A 22019-nucleotide genomic window follows, 5' to 3' on the forward strand; every position below is an offset into this window, starting at 1 on the left:
GTCCATAATCAAAAGACAAATAGTTAATTAATAAGACATTTATTTAAATAACCATCTGACAGCAACTGCATCGATATAAAATCTTGTACGTAAAACGCGTGTTATAAGTTAGAGAGAGACCTGCGACACAGATTGATCGCAAGCCCGTTCGATCATCTTTAACACTTTAATCGGTAAAAACCCCCGAGGCTTCGCTTCGGCGCCTGCTTCAAGTTACACATTCACGTTTCCTGGAAAGAAAAATCGAGCTTCCATTCAACGGGAGGAACACCACGCTCCTTCAACGTGATTTTTCGATCGTGATTTTACGATCTCCCGTAAACCGCGCTTGCGCGCCGTGCCGCGCCTCGTCCCGCCACACGTCGTACGATCCATTATGAGTTCAAACTAAAAATAAAATTCGACCGTTCCGAATGTTTATACGTCCGGCCGCGGCGGCGGTTTACATCGAAAACAATCTCGAGTACGCGAACCGTAAACATGACAACACTTCAACAGCAGCCGTCGACTTGGAAATCGTGATTTAGCGGGACCGATCGAGTATCGAAGGTTTCCTCCCTTTCGATCTCCGCGAACGTCCTCCGGGTGAAATGCATCGCTAATATTTATCGGCGAGGTAAAAACGAACGAACTACGATCTACTTGAGGGACCGCGGCTTCGGATCGACGATCGGCCGGTTACAGGCAACAGCGGAATCGGATAACACGTAAATGATCTCGAATGGATCACAAACACTCTGTCCGTCTTGCTGCTTTAGCGTCAAGCAGATTTCAATAATATCCCCTCGCGTGTGTTCAATGCGAAGTGAAGTTCTAAACGCGGCCCGTGACCGCGACAGTTTTACGTTCGACTACTTGCTCTTCTTCTTCGAGCGTGGTGGCTTCGCGATGGAGTTCTCGATCTTGTCCGTGAAATTCGTCCCGTACTTTTCGGAGGTCTTCTCCAAGAAGTCTTGCTGCGAAACCAACGTCACTCTGAAAAATGGCACAAACTTTTATCTTGTCTGAATTAACATTTACCTTAGAATCAGAATTATTTATTATCTGACAAATATAATTTAAAGAAAATGTTCAAACATGTAATATTTTAATGTTACTTATTTTTTTAAACTGCTTGTAATTTTTTAATAAACGTTTCAAATTTTGCTAATGTCCATTTCTACTAATGTAGATTAACTTCAATCTCGGTTTAACTTACTTTCTATCTTTTTCTAACTCAAAATTGGTGAAAGATGAAAGGTAAATTAAACTGTGATTAATAGTTAACCTGCGTTGCTAGAAATGGACATAAGAAGCATTGTAAAGTTTGCAATCGTAAAAAAAATGCGATTATAAAGTATCGATCGAAACTCAGGAAGTTTTAATTCTTCGATCAGTATCGTACCTTAACTGGGGCACACTCAACGGCCGCAGAAAACTTTTTACAACAGGTGAGGGCTTCGGCAGAGCCGGACTGCTCGCGCAGAGAGCCGCGCTGGTGAGTTGCGAGACCAGAGAGAAGGTTCGATCGGGGCTGGAGGTGGTGCGGAAGACTTTCTTTATTTTCGACTTCAATCCGGAGGGTTGCGGCATAGGCGTCGTGGGTATAGGCGTTACCTAGCATAGTTTGCGTAGGATTTATGTCTTGCGAACGAAATAGATTAGGAGGTCTCGATGTCGCGCTACGTACCTTTCCCTGCAGGACTTTCGCAGCCAGTTCAGGCTCGCTGCCCCAACGACAGGACGTCGTTCTCTCCAACAGACGATGCCTCGCGAATCTCTCGATCATCTCGGCGCACACGTACCTGCCGCAAAACCTCGCCCATTGTTCGGCCCTCAAGCCTCTACCGTGATCGCGTAAGGTAGGATTTGCGCCTAGAAATTAATGAAAATAATTCTCAAACGGCGTAAATTTTAAGAAATATTTTGTGGGTCCTTTGTATAATAATATATTTATATAATATTGAAAATATTTATTATTATTTATTATTATATATATTTATATGTAATATATATTAGACTATTATGATCTTAGAGATTATCACATTATTATTTTATTTATATAATAAATACATAAGACTTTTTACTGAACTATTTGCTCACCAGCGAACAGAAGAATCTTTGCGCACTTGGTTCTACCTTGAAGGGCGGCCTTCATGAGCGGCGTGAAGCCCAAGGTATTTCTAGCGTCCACCTCGATGTCCGGACACCTCTGCAGAAGGATGTTGAGGCACTCGGTCTGTCCTATCCGCAGATACGTAACAGAAAACATGTACTGACATCATAGGTGCCGGTTTTTTCTCGCGTTCGCGAGTTTTTCCCCTCGTACATTTCATAACCCGCGGTGTTTTGGCTCGGAACATTTTTCGGCACGCGTCATCGCGGAGCTGCGCTTGTTTGTTGCACGAGACGCTTCCCGCTATTTTCGGCGATTGTGTGACGCGATGGGATCCTCGTGCCGGCGCGAAAACTCTGCCGGCAGGTTTGGCATTGGGCTCGAGACAACGTTTTCAACACTTTTCGATGATGAGGTAAATGTACCAATGCCGGGACACTTAAGACCTATGTCTGGACACTTTTATCATTTTTAAATAAGTATAACGCGAATTAAAATCAAAGATAAAAATATAATACAAGAAAACTATTTTTATCTTTGATTCTTTGATTTTAATTCGCGTTATAACTTATTTCAAGACTAAAATGATAAAAATGTCCAGACATAGGTACGTGCCCAGGCATTGGTACATTTACCTTACTTATTGCTATTCCCTGCATATTATCTCCACTTGCATAAAAATATAACGAGATCATAAAGTCTTAGAGAGCATTTATACGTTCGACAGACAAGAGATTACCTACCTAATTTAGTTTGACAAATTAATTTTTTTAATCAGTTTTTCATGAATTTTTCAAATTAATGTATTATATTTGTCTATCCTGTATTGAAGGAATTATATAATTAAAAAAAATTAGTGTTATGAAACGTGAAAGGAAGAAAAGTAGGCAAAGAGGACGAATCTCGTAATCATTTGCTTTCAATATAGATACGGCCCCATTCGTTCGTTTCTCACTTTATTTAAGACTCTAAACGTCACGTCATAAATCTAAATAAGTATCCTCTGCACTTTATCCCGTTATTTTTTTGTTCATGGTTAATCTGTGACTCTGCGACGGATGTATATACAGTTATTTCGCCAGCCACGTGGCCAGTTGCCACCTTCTGAGAGGGGATGATTACGCAGCCGAAAAGAAACAGGGGCAAAAACACGGAGGTAAATTATGTTCTAAACTCACTCGCGCGAATAAACGCATTTTCAAGATTCCTATACGAAAACTAAAACACACCTTTTTGACGCCTACTCCATCGCCCATGTTCGCGCGTCCAATTGATGCAACGCTTATTCTTGTCACTTTCTCTATGAATAAGCGCGGCCAACCTATATTCTGCGTATTTTCGCCAGGTTCATTTTTGGAACATCGGTTATATCGAAGACGATATTCCGAGCACCGAGAAGAGAAAGGAGCGAAAGAGAAGGGAACATCTCTTTAAGCCATTTAACTCACAAAGTCCAAGATGCTTTTATCTCGATAACATTTATGTTTGCAGCGACATTGTTATATTAACATTATTAATCGACTCTACTACCGCGATATTCCAGAAATCCAGATTCTGGAAAATTGCGAAAGATCAAAGGGGGATATTGGATTTCCGCAACGCGTCATTCACATTTTCCCAGCAACGTGCGTATCGCGGTCTCGCCAGAACCGCGCAACCTGATATATTATTCATAATACGTGATCGATCACTCACCGGCCTGGGCGGCAAAATGGAGCGGCGTGTTGCCCTCGTTGTCGGGCAGATTCGGGTCCACGCCTTCGAAAGAGAGCGCCAGCTCGAGCATCGCCGCCGCGCCGTTCCCAGCCATGTAACTTACGGCCGTCTGCAATGGCAAACAAATAATTCCCGGTTTAGTTTGCGCGCCGAAAGTTTACACGTCCGATCAGCGGAACATTATTCACCCTCTCGGCCTCCGCGCCGTGTCGTCAATGTCTCTTTCACGCGTGTTTGACCGTGACATGAAAAACCACGCGTTTCCACGGCACACATTTATACGCGGATGTAATCTTCTAAATCCACGCCGATGACTATGAACGCGGAATCAGACACGGTTTTTAAATCATATAGGATTCGCGACGCTGGTTTTCGCTGATCTCGTTGTCAGCTGACTCGACAAAAATTGTTTTCCGCGATCGAGAAAACGATCCTTGCGCTAAATCGCTACATCCCCTATAGGAGTTGTTAATCGGATTTATCTTTGAATGCCGCGTTTCACCTATTGTTACCACCGTTCCATTGACGCGTGTAAATATATTGAAAAGGGACTGAATATCGCGTTTTATATCGCGATTGTGTTGAGAAGTATGACATCTCGTAGGGGAAGACGCGTTCTCATTCTCGGCATTGTTTGGCTGCCTCCACCGACATCGAGATGGACAATGGAAGTCATCCGTTAAGAATCAATTTATTAAGTGGCTATTGACGTTTGAGCGTTATTGCTTTAACTTGCGTCAGCGCCCGCGCCGATATACAAACAGACGTTGAAACACAGACTATGCCAACAAATGCTCGGGAGAAGACGCGTTTGCCTTGAAGACGACGCGTGAATTGTAAATCGGCAAACACCGCGCGTTTTATTTCGTTCGTTTTAAACGAAACAGAAGCCGCCGATTAAACAGTTGGTCCACACTTTCCTCAATGATATATTTGATACTCCGGGATATTTGTATAGGCTTCGCCTATTTAAACGGATACAATTACTTAATAATTTGTAAAAAAAAGTTCAGGATACAATTTTATTTGTAATTTTACATTTTAGATTTTTTATATTTCTTGAAACATGTACAATTCTTCATACGTAATTTAGATAAAGACAGAAATATCAGAAAATTGAATGAAACTAGGAATAATACGGATATATTTTTGATACAATGAGAACTTTTTTGAAAAAGTTTTATAAAAATATTAAATAATTTTCTTTGGACTTCTTATCGTTACATCAGGAATTGGTTTTACTTATTTTATTGTTGCCTAACCCCCAACCTGGGGGATCGTTTCCCTCTCTAATATAGAAAGCTAGGCAAGATGGGCGTAGGTTGCCATCCCTGCTTCCGAAAGGTGGTGATTGAATAAAAACCGATAAAAAATGAAATTTTTAGTCGGATTTGAACCCGGCTCACTAGACCAGCGCATATCTCTCTGCGCCGTATGATCGCCACTGACGATCATTTTCTTTATTATTAGACGGTATATAAATAAAATTATATATAAATTTTATTCCTAAATCCATGATTGCCTGAATCCATAATTGAATTTAGGCAATCCATATATATAATTCTGAATCCTGCATGATAAATAATTCAGGATTAGGGGTTCAACTGTTTAGATTAAATCGAAAAATACTAATCACACAATTCTGTTACAAGTAATGAGCAAATTAAAGTAAATCTGTATAATTTCCAGCGCTTTAGTTATTTCTGCACGTAGCGTGTTTTGACCTCGCGCGAATTCTTCGTTCCGCAGCCTCGTTGAATCATCGCCGGCGTTTGTCTCGTGTCACTTAAGAAAAATCGTAAACATATATCTCTCTAATGCCGCATCAGGGTTGATACGTAACCGATCGCTTTACGTGCGATCTCGTGGCCTTGTGGAGAGCGGCGATGTTACCGGCGCCTCAGGGTTGTCCGTCACGATTACACGGGACACCTATATCTAGGTTCCCTTCGTCCCGACCTTATAGACGCGGCGGCGTGTTGTCCGCCGCGACTCCACGAAGGTCGACCGCATTTCTATCTACGGGAGAAGAGACGGGAGCGCGATCCCGACTTTAATTGCGACTTGCGACGCGGCACCGCTGCGTATAATACGGAATGCGGTCGCAGGCACCCGCGCGGGATCGAGATCACGTGCTTTCGTATCGATTCCGAGAGGCGGGGATGAGGCATCGATCGGTCAGTTTGGAAAAAGATCCGCGTGTCCAATTTGCACCGAATTGCGCGCGGTTTCGAAAAACGCGAGGCTTTGCAAACAGCGTTATCTCCTCCGAAATTCACGGCGTTGTCCTCGAACGCGATCGTTCGATATAGTAATGAACGTAAGCCAGTTACCATCGCGGGACGTTAAACTTCTCATATCGCGAGCGTCCGTCGAAACGACGTTAATTACGGTATCTCACATCGCTTCGCGAGCTGCCATCACTCAGCGCGCTTTTACTTCTGTCAAGCTTATTTTTCAGATTTTTTATATCTAGAATGACACTGTGAAATAAGCTTGAAATAAGCAATGCATTGCATTTAAATATTTCATATTTTTCCTCCATTCAATCTTCTATTTCACCGCAAGCTTCAATTGGAAGGTAAGCTTGAAAATGTATCTCACCTCTGAAATACAGTGTCTTAAATTTAACTAGACGTGTTTAATTTCGGCGTAACGCGGATAAAGCTTTTAAAAAATTAATTCCAGATCTACCAGATGTTCCAGCGTTTTTCCCGAGCGATATCATATACATATATTTCCCCTGGGAACGCAACCAATCTTGTACCTCTCGCGGCGCGATTTTACACCCGGCTTGCCGTAGAAGCGGGCAGAGCTTGGGTGCCCCGACGGGCACACAATTCGGTACTTTTCCACGAAGTGCTACATATGCGCGAGGGGATCGCACGTGGGTACTAATGAAAGCGCCGTGAGCCGTGAGCGTGGAATTTTTGCCGACATCCGCGACGGACTGGCGGTCGAATCCGTTTCGTCGAATCGATCCCGCCGCTTAATTTACACGCTGGCTGGCCGGAAAACAGCCTGGTATAATTATACAGAGTTTCGTCAGCAATTAGAAAAGTTTTCCACCTATGCCAGTTACGCCGATTATCCGATTGAGATTGCACCGTAGTACGAAGCAGCACGAAACACACTAAAAATTTTCATTAGGTTAACAGACAGATCTTAACCCTCCGTAGTCACACCTATTTTTTTCAAACAAGGAAGCCACTCTGAGTCATTTTGACCCGAGACGAACTTTGACCGTTCGCCATTTGACCATTTATCCACCGATTGTGTTGAAAAAATTCTCGAATGCACTTGCGATATTGCTAGATTGATTGCTACAAAAAAAGAAGGGCCCCAAAAATTTTTAACATATAAAAAAAAGTTGCGAAAAATTTGTTTCTTTTTGTTCTTTTTTTTGTTTTTTGAACTACAGCTAGAGGGCGTCATGCCCGCCAATTTTTAAGTTACGCGCAAGATATTTACGAGCAAAGTTGAGGCTCGGGTCAAATTGACCCGGTGTGACTACGGAGGGTTAAAAAAACGCTTGAAGCGACAAAGGAGGAAGTCATGTGACATTGTTTACTCATATTATAAACTACTCACGAATGTGTATTAAATCGTGTTAGTATTTCATCTTTCTGTAATAATAAATCTTTTATATTAATAGTTACGTCCTAATTTTATCGAAGTAACGAAACGAGCAGAGTAATATGCGTGAGAAGAGTAATAAATTGTTCATCTCGCGAAACTTCACACCGCTGTTAACTTCCGATCGTCCGTAATCAATCGTCGATCGGCCCGCAGATGGTTGCCGTAGTTGCCGTAGTTGCCGTAATATACATTTTTGCATAACGCTCGCGAGAAGCGAAACTCACACGCGCCTCGAATCGGCGGAATCCCAGCCTCGAGTGATTTAAAAATAGACCCATTCGAAGAGTCGAAATTTGTTTCCTGCCGTCGCGCGCGACTCGTTCGGCCTTAATTGCACTTTCATCGATCGCGAATCGCGCGCTGTTAATTACGGATCGCCGCCGGCTTTCCAATCCGTCGAATTCGTTTAGCGTTAAGCCATTCTACTCAAATGATCTGGCATTCCGAGGATGCAGTTTCGAAGGAAATCTCAAATATAGGATCGACATACAGAGGCCCAACCAAACATGAAAGAATTCGTGATTCGTTAAACCAATCATTATGCGTTTAATAGTTCTTTGTACATTTTTTCGTTTTCCATATTTTTTCCACGCTTTCTCCCTGTTCCTTCCCATCGATCCACAAATAATGCGGCACTATTGAATTTTTTATAATTTTACCTAGACACATTTTTTCACAGCGCGCACGCAAACGTATCACCCTGCATCGCACATTATATGCGTTAAGAGAGTAAACGACAGGGAGAATGTTGTAAAGCTATTTTTATATTACGGAGCGCAATTAGAGACTAATTCAATTAATTAGAAAATTTTGTACTCACTCTCCCGCTGCTGTCGACCACGTTGACGTCCATACCTTTCAGGCCTACTTTCCGAGCCTGCGCGACAATTTCTTTTAGACCGGTGTCGTCCGCCTCTCTGGCGGCCCTCAGAAGGGCCGTAGGGCCCCCAGAGGGTATTTCCCACGAAGGCGGCACTTTTGGTTTGATCGTCTCTTTGCGTATGTGGTCTGCAAGATTTATATTTGTTTGAACATTTCAAAGCTAATCGCGAATAAATTATTAGCTTACTTGCGCAATTATAAATGTCCAATATATCACAGTTTATTATTGAACGATACACCAATTTTATGCGATAGACTATATACTTTGAAATTGATAAATTACACGATCATAAATTACAAGCTTAATAGTTTGTGATATTTTTAGATGAACTCTTTCGCTGTATTAAATTATTCGGCATTTATTTCACGTAAAAGAAGATCACATATTGCTTATCGATTTTGCGTCCGCAATTTGTTAAATTCCAATTCGTTAAAGCGACGTTACTGTGTGAATTTTTAGTCGAAAATTTTCACATTAATCAAAGACATACCTTCAGGTTTTAGTGCGAAACAAACATTTATCGAGATTTAAACGTTGTTCTGTTATCAGGTGCTTTTTATCAGTGATGTCACACGTCGGAATCAATTTGTCGACACTAATAAATGACGTTGGTACATGTCAGCGCGAAAAGTTTGTGCAAATAAAAACTCGTCGGCAAATAAACGTCGCTCGCGTAAAAGCGATGATCCAAAAATCTTGCATCGCGTTGCTACGTAAGGTAATATTGGATTTCAAAAAAGTAACTAATTTATTTTTTGTTTAAAAAATTTATGAAGCAGCGAAAAAAAAGGAACAACTTTTTGTGAATTAATCTAATGAAATCTTCATTTAACTATTTATCAAAACAAATTACAGTTGTTTTATTTATAGTAAAAATTTAGTAAGATAACGTTAAAAAACCTATCAAATTAGAATCAAAGCCATACGGTCCAAGCTTAGATTCTTGACAGCCTTATATTCTCTTATTATTAGTAAGTTAAAGATTTTATCTGTAATACCGTGTGTAAAATTTGCGAAATCATCATCGAGCGAACATCACGTAACGCAGAACTCACCTTGAAGCACGCCTTTGCGATAGACCTTGGCTTCGTGGACGGCAGGCTTCCGGTATGGCGCGCGTTTTTCCTCGAAGCTGGTATCGGAGCTGAAAGAGACCGACTTCTTCACTCCGACGCCCTTCTTCTTCAAGCTCGTCGATAACGTCTGGGCGCTAGGCGACGGCCGCAGAGCGCACAGTCCGGCGTCGTCGTCGTCCTCGTTTGTCAAGATCGAGAAATAGTCCTTCGGGCCGGCGTATCTCGAGGATGAACCGCGAAGCTCGTAGCCGTCCGACGGCCTGAGAAACTTAGCTAACTCGTCGTCCGGCGAATTCCTCTCGGCGAGTTTGCTGGAGGAATGATGATGATGACGATGATGCGCTAGGCTCGCAAGGAAGGCGGAAGACCTCTTTAGGATGCCCTCCTCCGGTACCCGTTGTAACGTTCTTTCCCTCACTGGAAGACCTGCGGAGTCACGGCACTGTATTTATACAGCCACTGTTATTTCTTATCCAAGATGTCTCGCAGTACCCTCAGCAGTCTGCAAGCGCAGGCTTAAATAGGTGCGTTTAGCGGCATGCAGATGTTTGCGTCATCGTTGATATTGTCATAAAAAATATTAAGTAAGCAGATCGTGTTGGGTAGATCGCGTCGCGTGTGCTTACAGAACTTCGCGCGTCGTTAGAATCGACGTGGGCCGAAAGTAAACATTTATTTTGTTTCGCTCCAGCCGCTGAGCTGACAAGTTGCGACGTGCGCGAAACGCGAGTCTTAGAAAATTAGATCATATAAATAGAAAAGTGTCCCCTTACACTTTGAAACAAATTACCGGATCCTCCAGTAAGAGATTACTATAATTAACTTGATTTGTTTCATATCGACTGAAACACTTGTTTGTAGTCTCGTGTCGAAAACCGTTTACGGTTCACCGGTTCACCGTGTTTACATATATAACTCGTGGTTTCATTTACAGTTCTAATAGAGAATTCAGAAGCTACGAGATACGTGATTTTCGTTAGATATATTATTGTTTCGCGTCAGGTAACCCGTGCGGCGAATCACGGCATGCATGTCAGCATTTCCACAGCCAAGTGTCATTAGAGAGATATAGATAGAGAGTACAGGAAAAATTAACTTTTCCGTCGAAAATAATTTTATCGCAGCTTTCGGCACGTATTTAGAACAGCTGGTGACGATAATGTCTCTCCTTCCAACATGAATGAACGAACATTACGATGCTTATAGGTATATCCAAAAAACATAAATGATATAATATTACCATAAAAAGTAACCGTGCAAAAATTGGTGCATTTATTAAAAGTTGGAGTTTCTCTTATAAGAAAATGATATTTTGATTTAAAAAAAAAGTAAAAAGAGGTTATAAAACTTATAAATAAAGGATATAAAGCAGATTAATGAGTAATAAGCGACGTATAATTTGAGAGTTTAGAAATTATGCAACGCACCTTCCTTCAAATCCTTCGGCACGGAAGCGGACTTGATTATACCTCGTTGGATGTCCCTTGAGATTCCCGGTCTCGCCGAGTCCTTCGGCACGTCCTTCGGTTTCCTCGACTCCTCTGAGGCGAGGATGCCGCTCCGAGCGGTCTCCTCCTTGTGGATTCTCCCGTTTACGATCGACGACGCTCGTCTCTTGGTAATGACGCTGGTCGTCGTCGTCGTCGTTTCACTCGCGGCGCGGTTATTTCGAGCAAGTTCGCCCCTAGAGGCGTCGATGCTGTAGTTGTTAACTACGCAATAGGCAGTGCCCGATGATGTGCATTTCACGCGTCTGCGTGGGCCGCTTTCTTGCCACCTGGCCTGCTCCTCGAAGATCCGCCGGACTTTCTGCCGAAACGCACGAAACGACGGAAATTAGTCTCGAGAGAGAAATTGAAATTCACATATTGACCGGTGCCTCGCACTTCGCTTGATCAGAACTCGGCCCGATTATCCGTAAACTCAGTAATTTACCCAATAAACTTTATTTTTGTTTATCATGGAACCAAAGCTTTCATTATCAAGAAGATTAAAATAATGTTTCTAAGTTTTTAAGATTTTAGTTTTACATAATCTAACAAAATCGTGACTTTAATAATAAACAGCAGTCGTTTTAGTTCGACCCAATTAATATATTAATTTGGCCAGTTGGGTCGACTGCTCAAATATTTACGCTCAATTTGCAAAGCCTGTTACTAAACAACCCATGTATTATCTAACTCCTCTCTTAATATCTTATCTCTCTTTATCTTATTAAGGTTGAACACAATTTGGTTCGCTCAGAATTTTTCTTCGCATCGTAATGAATACCGACGTTATATTTACGAATTACGCGTATCATAATAAGTGATCCGTGTTAACAGAGACTCCAAGTTTGTTCATAATAGGAATTTATTCACTCACAACACGAATTATTCACCGAATACCGTCGCAAATGCCAAAGAAAAGATTAACGAATTACACGCACTCCGCGAAAGGTGATTCTCCTCTCACGAGATCTGTGACGTCCCTCGATCACGCGTCGGCTAATCCGCTCGCTGGACCCGCTCCAGTCGCACGATCCTCCTCGGAAAGCGACTCGTGCCTTCCTGACGAGTTCGCAAGACGTACACGCGGGAAAGTTCTAGCCGGCTCTCTTTAAACGCGCTATTTATATATGTCAGTTAAGCTCTCGCGGCGTCGGTCGGTGCCTCGTGTGCGCACGTATGTACACACACGCGTTATTAAGGCACGAATATACGAGTCACATTTCACGTTTTCCTTATACGTTCACGAGCGTCTTCGTTGCGCACTTACACGTCTCCCGCACTTTTCCGGAAGCCTCGTGAATCGCGAAAAATAATTAATAAGAAAATTTCTATCTAAAAATTATAGAGTATTTTTTTTTCGATTGAATTTTAAAATTGTCTGTAACTACAGCGAGTACTTTGAAAATTCAATCCTAAGTAACGCTCGGTTTTTAAGAATTTCCAAGACAAACGATAAACTATTACTAATTTGAATGAAAGAAAAGTTTCTACGCTATCTTTAATAACTGCGTAACAACTAGCGGTTATGTGAATATTTATATAAACCATTGAAATTCATTATTAAATAAAACATTAAAGTATGATGATATCAAGTTCGCGACAAGAGGAAATTTTCTTTAACAATGTCTCAAAATAGTAATAGCGCTCACGTTAAATATACGTAATTACGTTTAAGCACCAAACATTGATCGAAACTGGAGTAATTTACTTCGGGATCGATCTATGATAGATCGCTTCACTCGAAGACGCCGCGCCGCGCCGCGTCGCCGCGTGTTACTTACCGCACAAACCGCCTATCAGCCAGTTTTTTTTCCTCGCTCACAATGTTGTGTCCAACTTTGCGGGCCGTTGAATGCGCGAGAGAGAGTCCGATATCGCGCGGCGACACTTTGCGGAGGAGTCGGCGCGCATCCCGCGAGATAGACTACCGCGCTCTTCGCTCTCTCCGGAGGCCGCGAGACGTCGCGCGACCGACCCGTCGACGTCGACGTGATACGCGTCGACGTAATGAAAACGAGGATGCACGACGAAGGAGAGAGTGAGAGAGAGATAGATAGATAGATAGAAGCTTACTTGCTGAGTGGTGGTCGGCTGTACAGTGGAGACAACGACGTTGTCGCTCCTATTGGTAACGCCGCCGGTGACCATGGACGTGGTGGTGGTTTCATTGCTCGCCGCATGCTTCACCCTACGACCACCTACCATCGTCGAAGGTCGGGTCTCCGTGATAGGCTGGAAAAAGTGCTATTTGCAAGTCCGCTTTATGACTCGCGATAATAATACGATCTCGAAGCGGCGAGATTCGATGTAAGACGAGAGAGAGAGAAAAGAGAGAGAACTCCGATAATTATCAGGAATTTATTTTCAAATTACTTTTCCTTTCTCTGTGCTTCGAAGTTCATAATTCAAGAGATCGTAAAATTCAATGGGAGAAAGGAAAAGAGCATTCTATCAATAGGACCGACAGATAGCCATTCGTTTAGGTTCTTTTCCCGGACGAGATTTATGCTCGACTGGAGAAACCTAACGGCGCACTGCGGAGGCTGTAATATATAAATTAAAACGCACTCACTGGGAGACACACTTTTATCACCGGGAACTCGAATCAGTTCTCCTGTCACGCAAACGTCGTGATTTCCGCCGAAGCGCGCTGGAATCGCTTCTTCAACCTACATTTCTTTTTATTGTTCCGCGCGACTCATCGACACATACGCTGAAAATTACGAGCAACACGTGACAAAGTTCGATCGAGAAATTCTATTGATTATCGCAATATATTCCTTTCTAGATTGAATTCGCACAGCTTTGTCGCAAAATTAATAATGTGTTTACCTTTCATTATTTTAGCTTCGTCATTTTTTATCATCTCTCATGGTACATTTTTACATAATTTATTACATTATTTTCCATCTCTTTTATTATTTTATTTCTTATTATTATACTATACTATATGAATATTTTAATTGGCATTATATATAAACATATATCGTATTTATATAAATATATTGTGAGTTCTTTGAGAGGTTGTTCTACCTTCGAAAAGGAGGAATTTTTCTTTTCATATTCGTACCTTTTCGGGGTTTCTAATCAGCCAAATGCTGCAATTCTTCCGACGAGAGCGCGTTTCGCGGATCAAATTGTCCCCATCCCTTTTTTCCTTCATACTCGCCGGCGCGCCGTCAACTTCACGGTTGGCGGAAATTACTCTCCAAATCCGTGGTGAAAAGCGAGCGAGACGATTTCGACGCTAAATCTAACTTCACGGTACCCGTATAAAATTGCGCTTTCATCTCCCGAACGCGCGCGCAGTTATTTCGGCGTCGTAACAGCGCACGATATTATCCTGTCATCGTGTAGCTTCTGGCTGTCCGCCAATATTTTGAACTTTTCAATGTACACCGGCTTATCGATCTCCTTCGACACTTTCGGCGATACCGGCTTTGAATGACGAAAACATGTGATAAAGAATAAGTTTTAGCGGTAAGCTACGTCCAAAATTCCGTCATCAATATTCTAAGTCTTTTTTCACTTCTTCTTCTCCGACTTCAATGAACCTCGATAACCGATAGCTACTGACGGAGTTTTAAATAGAATTTTAAATAATTTTAAGAGAATTACAAAAAAAAATGCGCTTAAAGTTAGAGTTTTAAATAGAATTTTAAGTAGTTAAAGTTTGAATGTAAAAAAAAATCGCTAGGAAGAACACGTGATTATATCTTTCCTAAAGGTCGTTTAATTCTAAATCGTCAAGCACGGTCAGTATAACTGGCGACAATTACGCGTAGTTTATTGGGACGGGGATTCTCTCTCGTGAGAGAGTGAGAGAGAGAGAAAGAGAGAGAGAGAGAGAGAGAGAGAGAGAGAGAGAGAGAGAGAGAGAGAGTGCAACGACAGTTAACACGACCAATGTATATATAAGAGACCTCGAGATTTCGCCTCGTTACGTGAGTTGTGGATGGACGAAACTGGAACGAGCCGACTATATGGTAAATGGGCGCCGGAGTTATCGCCCCAGTTATCGAGTTTTCGTCGCTCGATTCCGCCGTGTTTGCTCTCCCTTCCCCTGAATAGACCGTTTCATATCCAAACAATTGCGTCGTTCCCGTGAAAGCTTCCGTCGGAGTCGACGCGAGCAGGCCGTATGGGACAATATCGGATGCTGTAAAATACGACGCTCGTGCATCTGTCCGCCGGTCCACCGTCCGGATGATCAATGGCCGAAAGAACGATCGCCGTTTGTCACAGAGAGAGAGAGAGAGAGAGAGAGAGAGAGAGAGAGGGGAGAGAAAAAAGCAGATCTCGTTGCGCGCAACAAATTTTACGTGGGACATTTTCTCGAGGTGGACGTTTTCGTTTACGCGGACGATCCTTTGTCCGTCAGCAACCGCGCCGTCACCGCAGACATGATAAGGGCAGCTGATTAATCAATGCGGCGAAACACTATCGCGACGAAAGATTAGTTGCGGTGTCATATGTTGCAGCTGAAATTTCAATAATATGACGTCAGTGGGAGCTACCACGTTTCATCGGTGCTTAAAGCACGTGTCTCGAGTGAACGAACACGTGGTCACGTATAATGTCGTTTAATCCCATATTAATCGGATCAATACCGTACATTTTAAAAATGATTCTCTGTATTATCGCACAACTGACTCTCTGCTCTCTTATAACGATAGCTGAAATCGTTTTGAAAGTAATAGCTTCATTAGTACGTAGATGTTTTCTTAATCAATTCAAGTAATTTCTTTAAATCGACCGTGACTGGCAATAAATAACGTCTTTTCGATATGAACATTGAAAGAAATTACTTGAATTGTTATTCTATACTGGCGAAAGATATTTATTATTCTGTTTTCTTAATCAATTATTAAATTTAACGCAGGATATGCGATATATCCTACTTGAGTAACCTAGTGTGTTTTTCTCTCCCCGACGAAATAAATATTTAAAACTACCCAAAAAAACGGAGGAGTGTGCTCTTAGACGCGCCGCGAGTGCACACTCGCGAATTAACGAGGCTCGCGTAAGGAATATCCGCGGGATTTAATGCGCCGGGAGACCGACTCTCGACCTCCACGTCGACATCGAGATCGATATCTCATCCGATGCGTGTAACGCTGATTTATAAACGCCAGGCGTCGTTTCGGCCGCCGTAACTCCATCGAGGGAACGTCAGTGATCAGCGCCAGGCGAAAGCTCCATCTGATTGACTTTCAGCCGTGCGTGCCTTCTGACATTGATTGACCGTACTGCGTGAGAACCCGTCGTTCTGGCAGCCACTACGTTACGGCATACGTAACTCGAAAGCTCGAACGCCGATCAAGTCTTTATCTATCATTAGTCGCGCCGTTTCCATTGGCGTTTCACGAAAGATGCGAAATCGAACGGATTTCATTTTTAACGCGCCACTATGTTCACGGTACACACACACACACACATGCACAGAATCTCTTAGAACTTCCGAGAAAAGAGAGGAAATCTGTTTAAAAAAATAAAATTGAAATAAAACACTTAAGTTTGTAATAAATTATATATTGAAATTACATATTTGGAAGATGTTGGAGAAAAGGTTTTAATGTCTGAAAGGAAATTTAAGCTTTTTTAATTACTTACTCCAAACGAAATGTGATATTAACCACAAGAGAAATTAAATGATCGAGAAGATAGCCATGCATATTTCAGTATGAGTAATGGAGAAACAATTACGGAATGCTGCATCGTGTAAAATGTCATTTGGATTAAGAGTGACATTTATGAATAGATAAGACTGTATTTGATGGGGATCGAGAAATGGATGAGGAACGTGCGCCAAATGATAGAGGGATAGCGCCGATAAGAGCGTCGGGAGGGTGAGGCGCGCAGAAACCGAGCACGCGAGCTTCTAATCGCTCCGTCTCAAAAGAGACGCGATGCTTTTCGTGCCAAGGTCGGCACCCTCAACGATTTCGGCATCGGAACGTATAGCTCGAACGTAGAAAGATGTAGATTCCTCTTCCCGTGAAAAATATTTCACGGTGAAAATCATTCGGCCGTAGCGTCATCGAGAGAAACGTGAGGCGCTCCTCTTTTTTTAAACCTTCGCGCACGCAACTTCCGCGAATTACCTCCCTTCGGGGCACTTGAAAATATAATTTGCTAATTACTGGGTAAATGAGTACGTTGCACTCGTAAGTCTCGCGACACTCTTGGGAAACGGGCAGACCTCTATATTGCGAAAAAAGGACTTTGGTAATTTAATTTATATTTTATTTTTGTATCGTTTTTTACTTATCTTTAAACTATGACATTTGTGATGATCTGTAGTAACTGTATTTTTTACTCTTGTAATTATATTAAAAAAAGTTTAAAACTAATTCTTTATATTTAATAACATAAATTACGTCGCTATTTCACTTTCTATATAAAATTAGTTTTAATAGGATAAAATTATTATTACGGCACGAAAGAGAGAGAAAAAAGATTTTTAATTATAAACTTATATATAATCTTCTTAGAGAGTCAGTATATATATCTTATAACAAAAAAAAAGAATAAGCAAGGAGAAGTGATTTGTGAAATATTATCTAATGGCTTCGTAAGCAAGTTTTAATTAAATTCAGATTTGGCGGCCAAATTCCGACACGCCATAAGTATTGATAATTTCCTAGGGCGCGATACGACTTATTAAGACTTTGCACGTGCCTATTCACCGAAGTTACTAATAAGTATTAATGAGTCTCACGCGATATCATGCTGAAATAATGACGACGCTCGCTTCAGAGTCACGTGCACCGCCGCCGTGTCGTTGACATTTTCGAGACGCGATCGTAATCTCGAGAATAAGCCAGCTCCGCGATTCGACACGCGGTCTTAACGAAGCTCGAAGCTCCTCGCGCGGAAGAGACATATTACTAACCGGTTTAAATTTGATTTTAGACGGTGTGATAGCCAAGAAGCTGGAGTCCGTAAGCGTGCCGCTCAAGACCATGACCGTGGTCGCTCACGCTGCAATCTGGCTCTTTCGGAATGCTGAAAGAAGTCAGTTGAATTTTTAATTCTGATGTCCAAACGTCTTCTTAACAGTTATTATAGAGATTTTTGAAGCTTTTTATATTTACATTTTGTTACGGAGGTTTACCTAAAAGCAATTTCTGAAAGATTTCTTATTTCAGGTTTAATTTACTTCACATGCAACGACATGTGTAATTGAATATTTTTATATCATATCTTTGAAAATTATTTCTCTCTTACTATAGAAAATCAATTTGTATTGTATGTTGATTTGCATCGTGCAAATTAATGTAAACGTATTTAATTGTCTAACAAGATACACATTGGATGATGACGACAATTGTACAGTGCCGTATGATCAATTAAATATTAATGCGTTGACTGTTAATATCATATATGAGAAAGTTATTCGTGACCACCGCCTGACTTCAGCGCCTTGATGATCATTGGTGACGCGCGAAAGTTTTTAAAATGCTTGTAGAGAACAAATGTTATCTGACATAAAATTTTAAGGTATTCCTTTCACGGAGGAGCGTATTTTGTAGACGCTTAAGCAGGGCCTCAGCAAACTCTTGTATATTGCATTAAACTTATATAAAATCAAGTTATACGTGATTATTATGTTTAATGATAAGAAAAAAGTGAAAATATTATGTGTATTTAGAAATTTTTCATTTTTCGGTAAATTTTACTGTCAGAACAATATGGCAACGCTGCGCTTTTCAGGGCGCCGCGTGTAAAATGTGAAGTTGATGACATAAAATGTCAATGTAAGTGTCACGTTCATTAATCAAAGAATATCGTGACATTTTCTTTTTATCAAAGAGAAATTTTATAATAATAATGAGTGATAAAAAACATAAAGTGAGGAGTAATGTGAACAAAAATAAAGCACAATTTTTTTGGATTATTTTTTTTTTTAAACATAATAAATAGTTGATAATAAACCGTACGTGATGAACTGAAGTGTGACATGAGCGCACAGCGTTGCCAAATAATTCCTTGAAAGTCGCCATCAAAAATATTCATCTATATAAACCACATTTCAAATCAACTTGTAACATAAATATTTTGTTTAAATATTCGGTGACTCTGTATTTTTATCGGCACTATCGAAAATATAGAGTTTAGCGAATATGTGTGTGTGTGTGTGTGTGTGTGTGTGTGTGTGTGTGTGTGTGTAGCGCAGTTAATATTTAATATCTTAAGATATTTGATAAACAAATTATTACATTGAAATATGGAAAATAGACTTTTTCGATAACGTCACATATAAATATCGAATTTTCAAAGTCATAATTCTTCTTTATATGTTCGGTAATGTGGTTTAATTATTTTTCTGGCGTAAAGATATGCATTTTAACTTTCTCGTACCAAAAAATCAGTTAATTCTTAAGACTTTGGTGTCATGAAAGGAATACCTTAATCATGGTATACAATATTTTATTGTTATATGCTTAATAAAACTTTTATTGTGGTGTGCACAAGATAAAACGAAACTTTTTAAGCGGACAACGTGTCAATGAATGAGTTGGAAAAGATTCTTTTATGCTTAAACACATTATTCACATTCGTTAATATGTGGATATTCAAATTGCGACCGAAACTCGCAAAGCGGGCTCTGTCACGCGAAAAGTTTAACGTGACCTTTCGGCTCATTATGTCAGAGACTAATCCCGGTGGTTGCGCCTCTCGGTCACGGTCTGAAACGTGATTCTTTCGAGTAATCTGTACTCGAGCCAGATAGTACGCCATGCGTGTTCTAAATCCGTATCACGCAATTAGGCGCCTTAGACGAGAGCGGTGGAGTCTTGTATTCTTCACGCGCCCGCTCCGTGCGGCAAAGTTATAAAACGTTATCTCGAACTTATCACTTCCAGGAGCGCGTTTATGCAAAGCGTTATTATCGTTTATACCGGTTTATACAAAAGTGTTATCAAATTCCAAATAAAAAGTGATACGTTTAAAAGTGCATTAATCGCGTCGCTCTGATCTCTTAGGAGTAAACAAGATTCCTATATTCACTCTTGGAACGTTATCGAAGTAAATAAATGGAGATCGTCGGCGAACAGATCGGTGATTCGAACGGAACGCGCACGGCTGATTCTAAATCAGTTACCTTTGCGCAACCGGTGTCTTCTATTCTTGAGTTACGATCGAAATACGATGCTCGCGAGGGCTCTCTTCGGAAACAACGCGGCGGCGACGAACTTCGCACCATTTGGGCGAGCGATATTGGAAACGCGCGCGATGATCGAGCTCGTTTTTCCACCACCGGCCGACCCCTCAGAATCGTTCGCTCGTCAAGGGGTTGATTGGCTACTGGGCCAAAGTTTAAATTGCACCCTCTCGCAATTCTCACGAGGGCTGGAGCGCGAGGCCTCGTCGTCCACGCAGGCGCGAATTTCAGCCAGGTGTTACGATGCCCCGTACTGATGGAAAATTAAAATGTGCTTCCGCGCGCGCGAATTCGAGGATCGGCGCGATTCTAATTGCATCGCGCGATTTACGGCGCGCGTACGCGTATCCGCGTATACATACGTCGAGACCGCGGCGGATTCGAGATTGATTAAAATGAGCAACATCATTTGGCAGCAAAACAAAAGCACTGGTTCTAACAGCAGACGGCAACTGAGATCGGTATAATCTTGACGCACTTAATTTTAGCCCTATGGAAAAATAAATTTCACGCGTCAATTTTGCGTTTTTCTCCACGACCAAGTTGGTGGATTTTATTTTCGTATGTCGAAGAGTCGAAATCCGAAATCGTCGCGATTGTACCTGCCTTACGCCAAATGACCGTCATGGAGCTCTTTATTTTTTTTCCCAACGTACGGAAATTTTATTTCTCGTGTCTCTATACGTTTTCCCGATTCCTACTTTTTAAATTGTTCAATTACGAACTTCAACGGCCAGAAATCGGTAGTAGGTCGCAGAAATTACGGCGTTCGCGTTCGGAATTGTGCGCGGGCGAGACAGAATTAAGCTCCTCAATTATTTTCTCGTTTTTCATTCTATTTTTACGTCGTACCTACGTTGGCACGCGGTCGCCGCGTTGCACGTGCTTGCGGCTACATTCGGTGATTCAAGATCAATTAGAGAATCCATTACAACTAAAAATACAACATCCGTGACCACTGTAAGATCCTTCTCCCTCGTACTCGTTTTCACTCTTCTTTCACGCTTCTTCAAAATTATATGCTTGGTCGAGACGGTTAAAAGAACTTTCAACGTTGAACGGAACGAACTTGTCGACAGTAGGAAAATGTAATGTTTCTGAAACACTTAAATTTTCCCGAAATGCGGGAATCGCGGTTCTTCTCCCTCATTCGTGATTGCACATTGCACGCAAGCGAAGTTATCGCGCTTGATTCTAAGCGCGACAGCTGAGTAAATCCAGTGCAAATCAATTCAGTGATATTAGTCAAGGAGACGCTTCCGTTGTTTCGGTGCGGAAAGCTTTTTGCAAACTGAGAGTGCTTTTGACATCCTTATCAGTTTTATCTTCTTTACATCGAGAGATGTATATGATTACGTTAAAAGCAAAGAGATTGAGACTTTATTTGAGAATTTTTTTTGCTAAACTTTAGACTATACTCTTTTTTAATACACAAACATATCCAGATTTATTTATTATTTTATATTTATATCAGCGGTGTGATCTAGTACTCGATTTTCAAATCAATGTGAATGTAAATGTATATAGGGACGGAAGCGAAAACTTGTTACGTTCTCGCTAGTTGAGATTTTTTCAAAAATCCGGCATTCTCTTAGATGCAAGACGATCGGCAAAGATACCGTTTCCCGTTGTTTGCCAATCCCCAAAATTTAACTTACCCGGATTAACGATTTCTGGCTAAAAGCCGCCGTACAGTAGCCATCGGTGTCATCGTTAATCAAAATTGTCGTGCGTCGGGTGAGAAGCATTTACATAACGTTGCCCGATGTCCACGCGATTGATGAGTCGCCCATTAACGTCGAGACGATGATGTCGCTCGATCCGCCGTTACGAGTGATCGCATCGTGGAAATATAACGCGCACGTATATCGCGCGTAGTTCGCGTGGACGGTGATCACTTCCGAATTATTGTCGCGCATTGTGTCTGCCCGTACTAAAACGATCTGGAGAG

At 41.5% G+C, this 22019-nt stretch overlaps 1 protein-coding gene across 7 annotated transcripts; it reads right to left on the bottom strand.

Annotated features, from left to right (window-relative positions):
• Positions 1-23: 23 nt before the first annotated feature.
• LOC143893214 (uncharacterized) lies at positions 24-21985 on the bottom strand. 7 transcript variants are annotated; one of them, XM_077398341.1, is made up of 11 exons: positions 21727-21879; positions 17795-17907; positions 12973-13131; positions 10837-11218; positions 9389-9835; positions 8271-8458; positions 3791-3920; positions 2083-2223; positions 1670-1854; positions 1385-1596; positions 24-975 (listed from the first exon to the last, which is right to left on the bottom strand). In XM_077398341.1, the coding sequence occupies exons 2-11, from the start codon at positions 17864-17866 to the stop codon at positions 852-854; spliced, it is 2040 nt and encodes a 679-aa protein (XP_077254467.1). In that variant the 5' UTR covers positions 17867-17907; positions 21727-21879; the 3' UTR covers positions 24-851. The 7 variants fall into 7 exon arrangements, with proteins under 7 accessions (XP_077254467.1, XP_077254465.1, XP_077254468.1 ...); XM_077398339.1 differs by having other exon boundaries at positions 12973-13143; XM_077398342.1 differs by lacking the exon at positions 21727-21879 and adding an exon at positions 20009-20153.
• Between the last annotated feature and the right edge of the window lie 34 nt (positions 21986-22019).

Source organism: Temnothorax americanus, unplaced genomic scaffold, assembly GCF_048541705.1.
Source record: "Temnothorax americanus isolate GAGA-0224 unplaced genomic scaffold, ASM4854170v1 Scaffold12, whole genome shotgun sequence".
Taxonomy (NCBI): domain Eukaryota; kingdom Metazoa; phylum Arthropoda; class Insecta; order Hymenoptera; family Formicidae; genus Temnothorax; species Temnothorax americanus.

Coding starts and splice junctions, on each gene's coding strand:
- LOC143893214 (XM_077398337.1), bottom strand. CDS start 21,816: ATGCTTCTCACCCGACGCACGACAATTTTGATTAACGATGACACCGAT. Junction 9,836..10,836: donor GCCGAAGGATTTGAAGGAAG/GTGCGTTGCATA, acceptor GTGACTCCGCAG/GTCTTCCAGTGAGGGAAAGA. Junction 976..1,384: donor TTGAGTGTGCCCCAGTTAAG/GTACGATACTGA, acceptor GCCATTTTTCAG/AGTGACGTTGGTTTCGCAGC.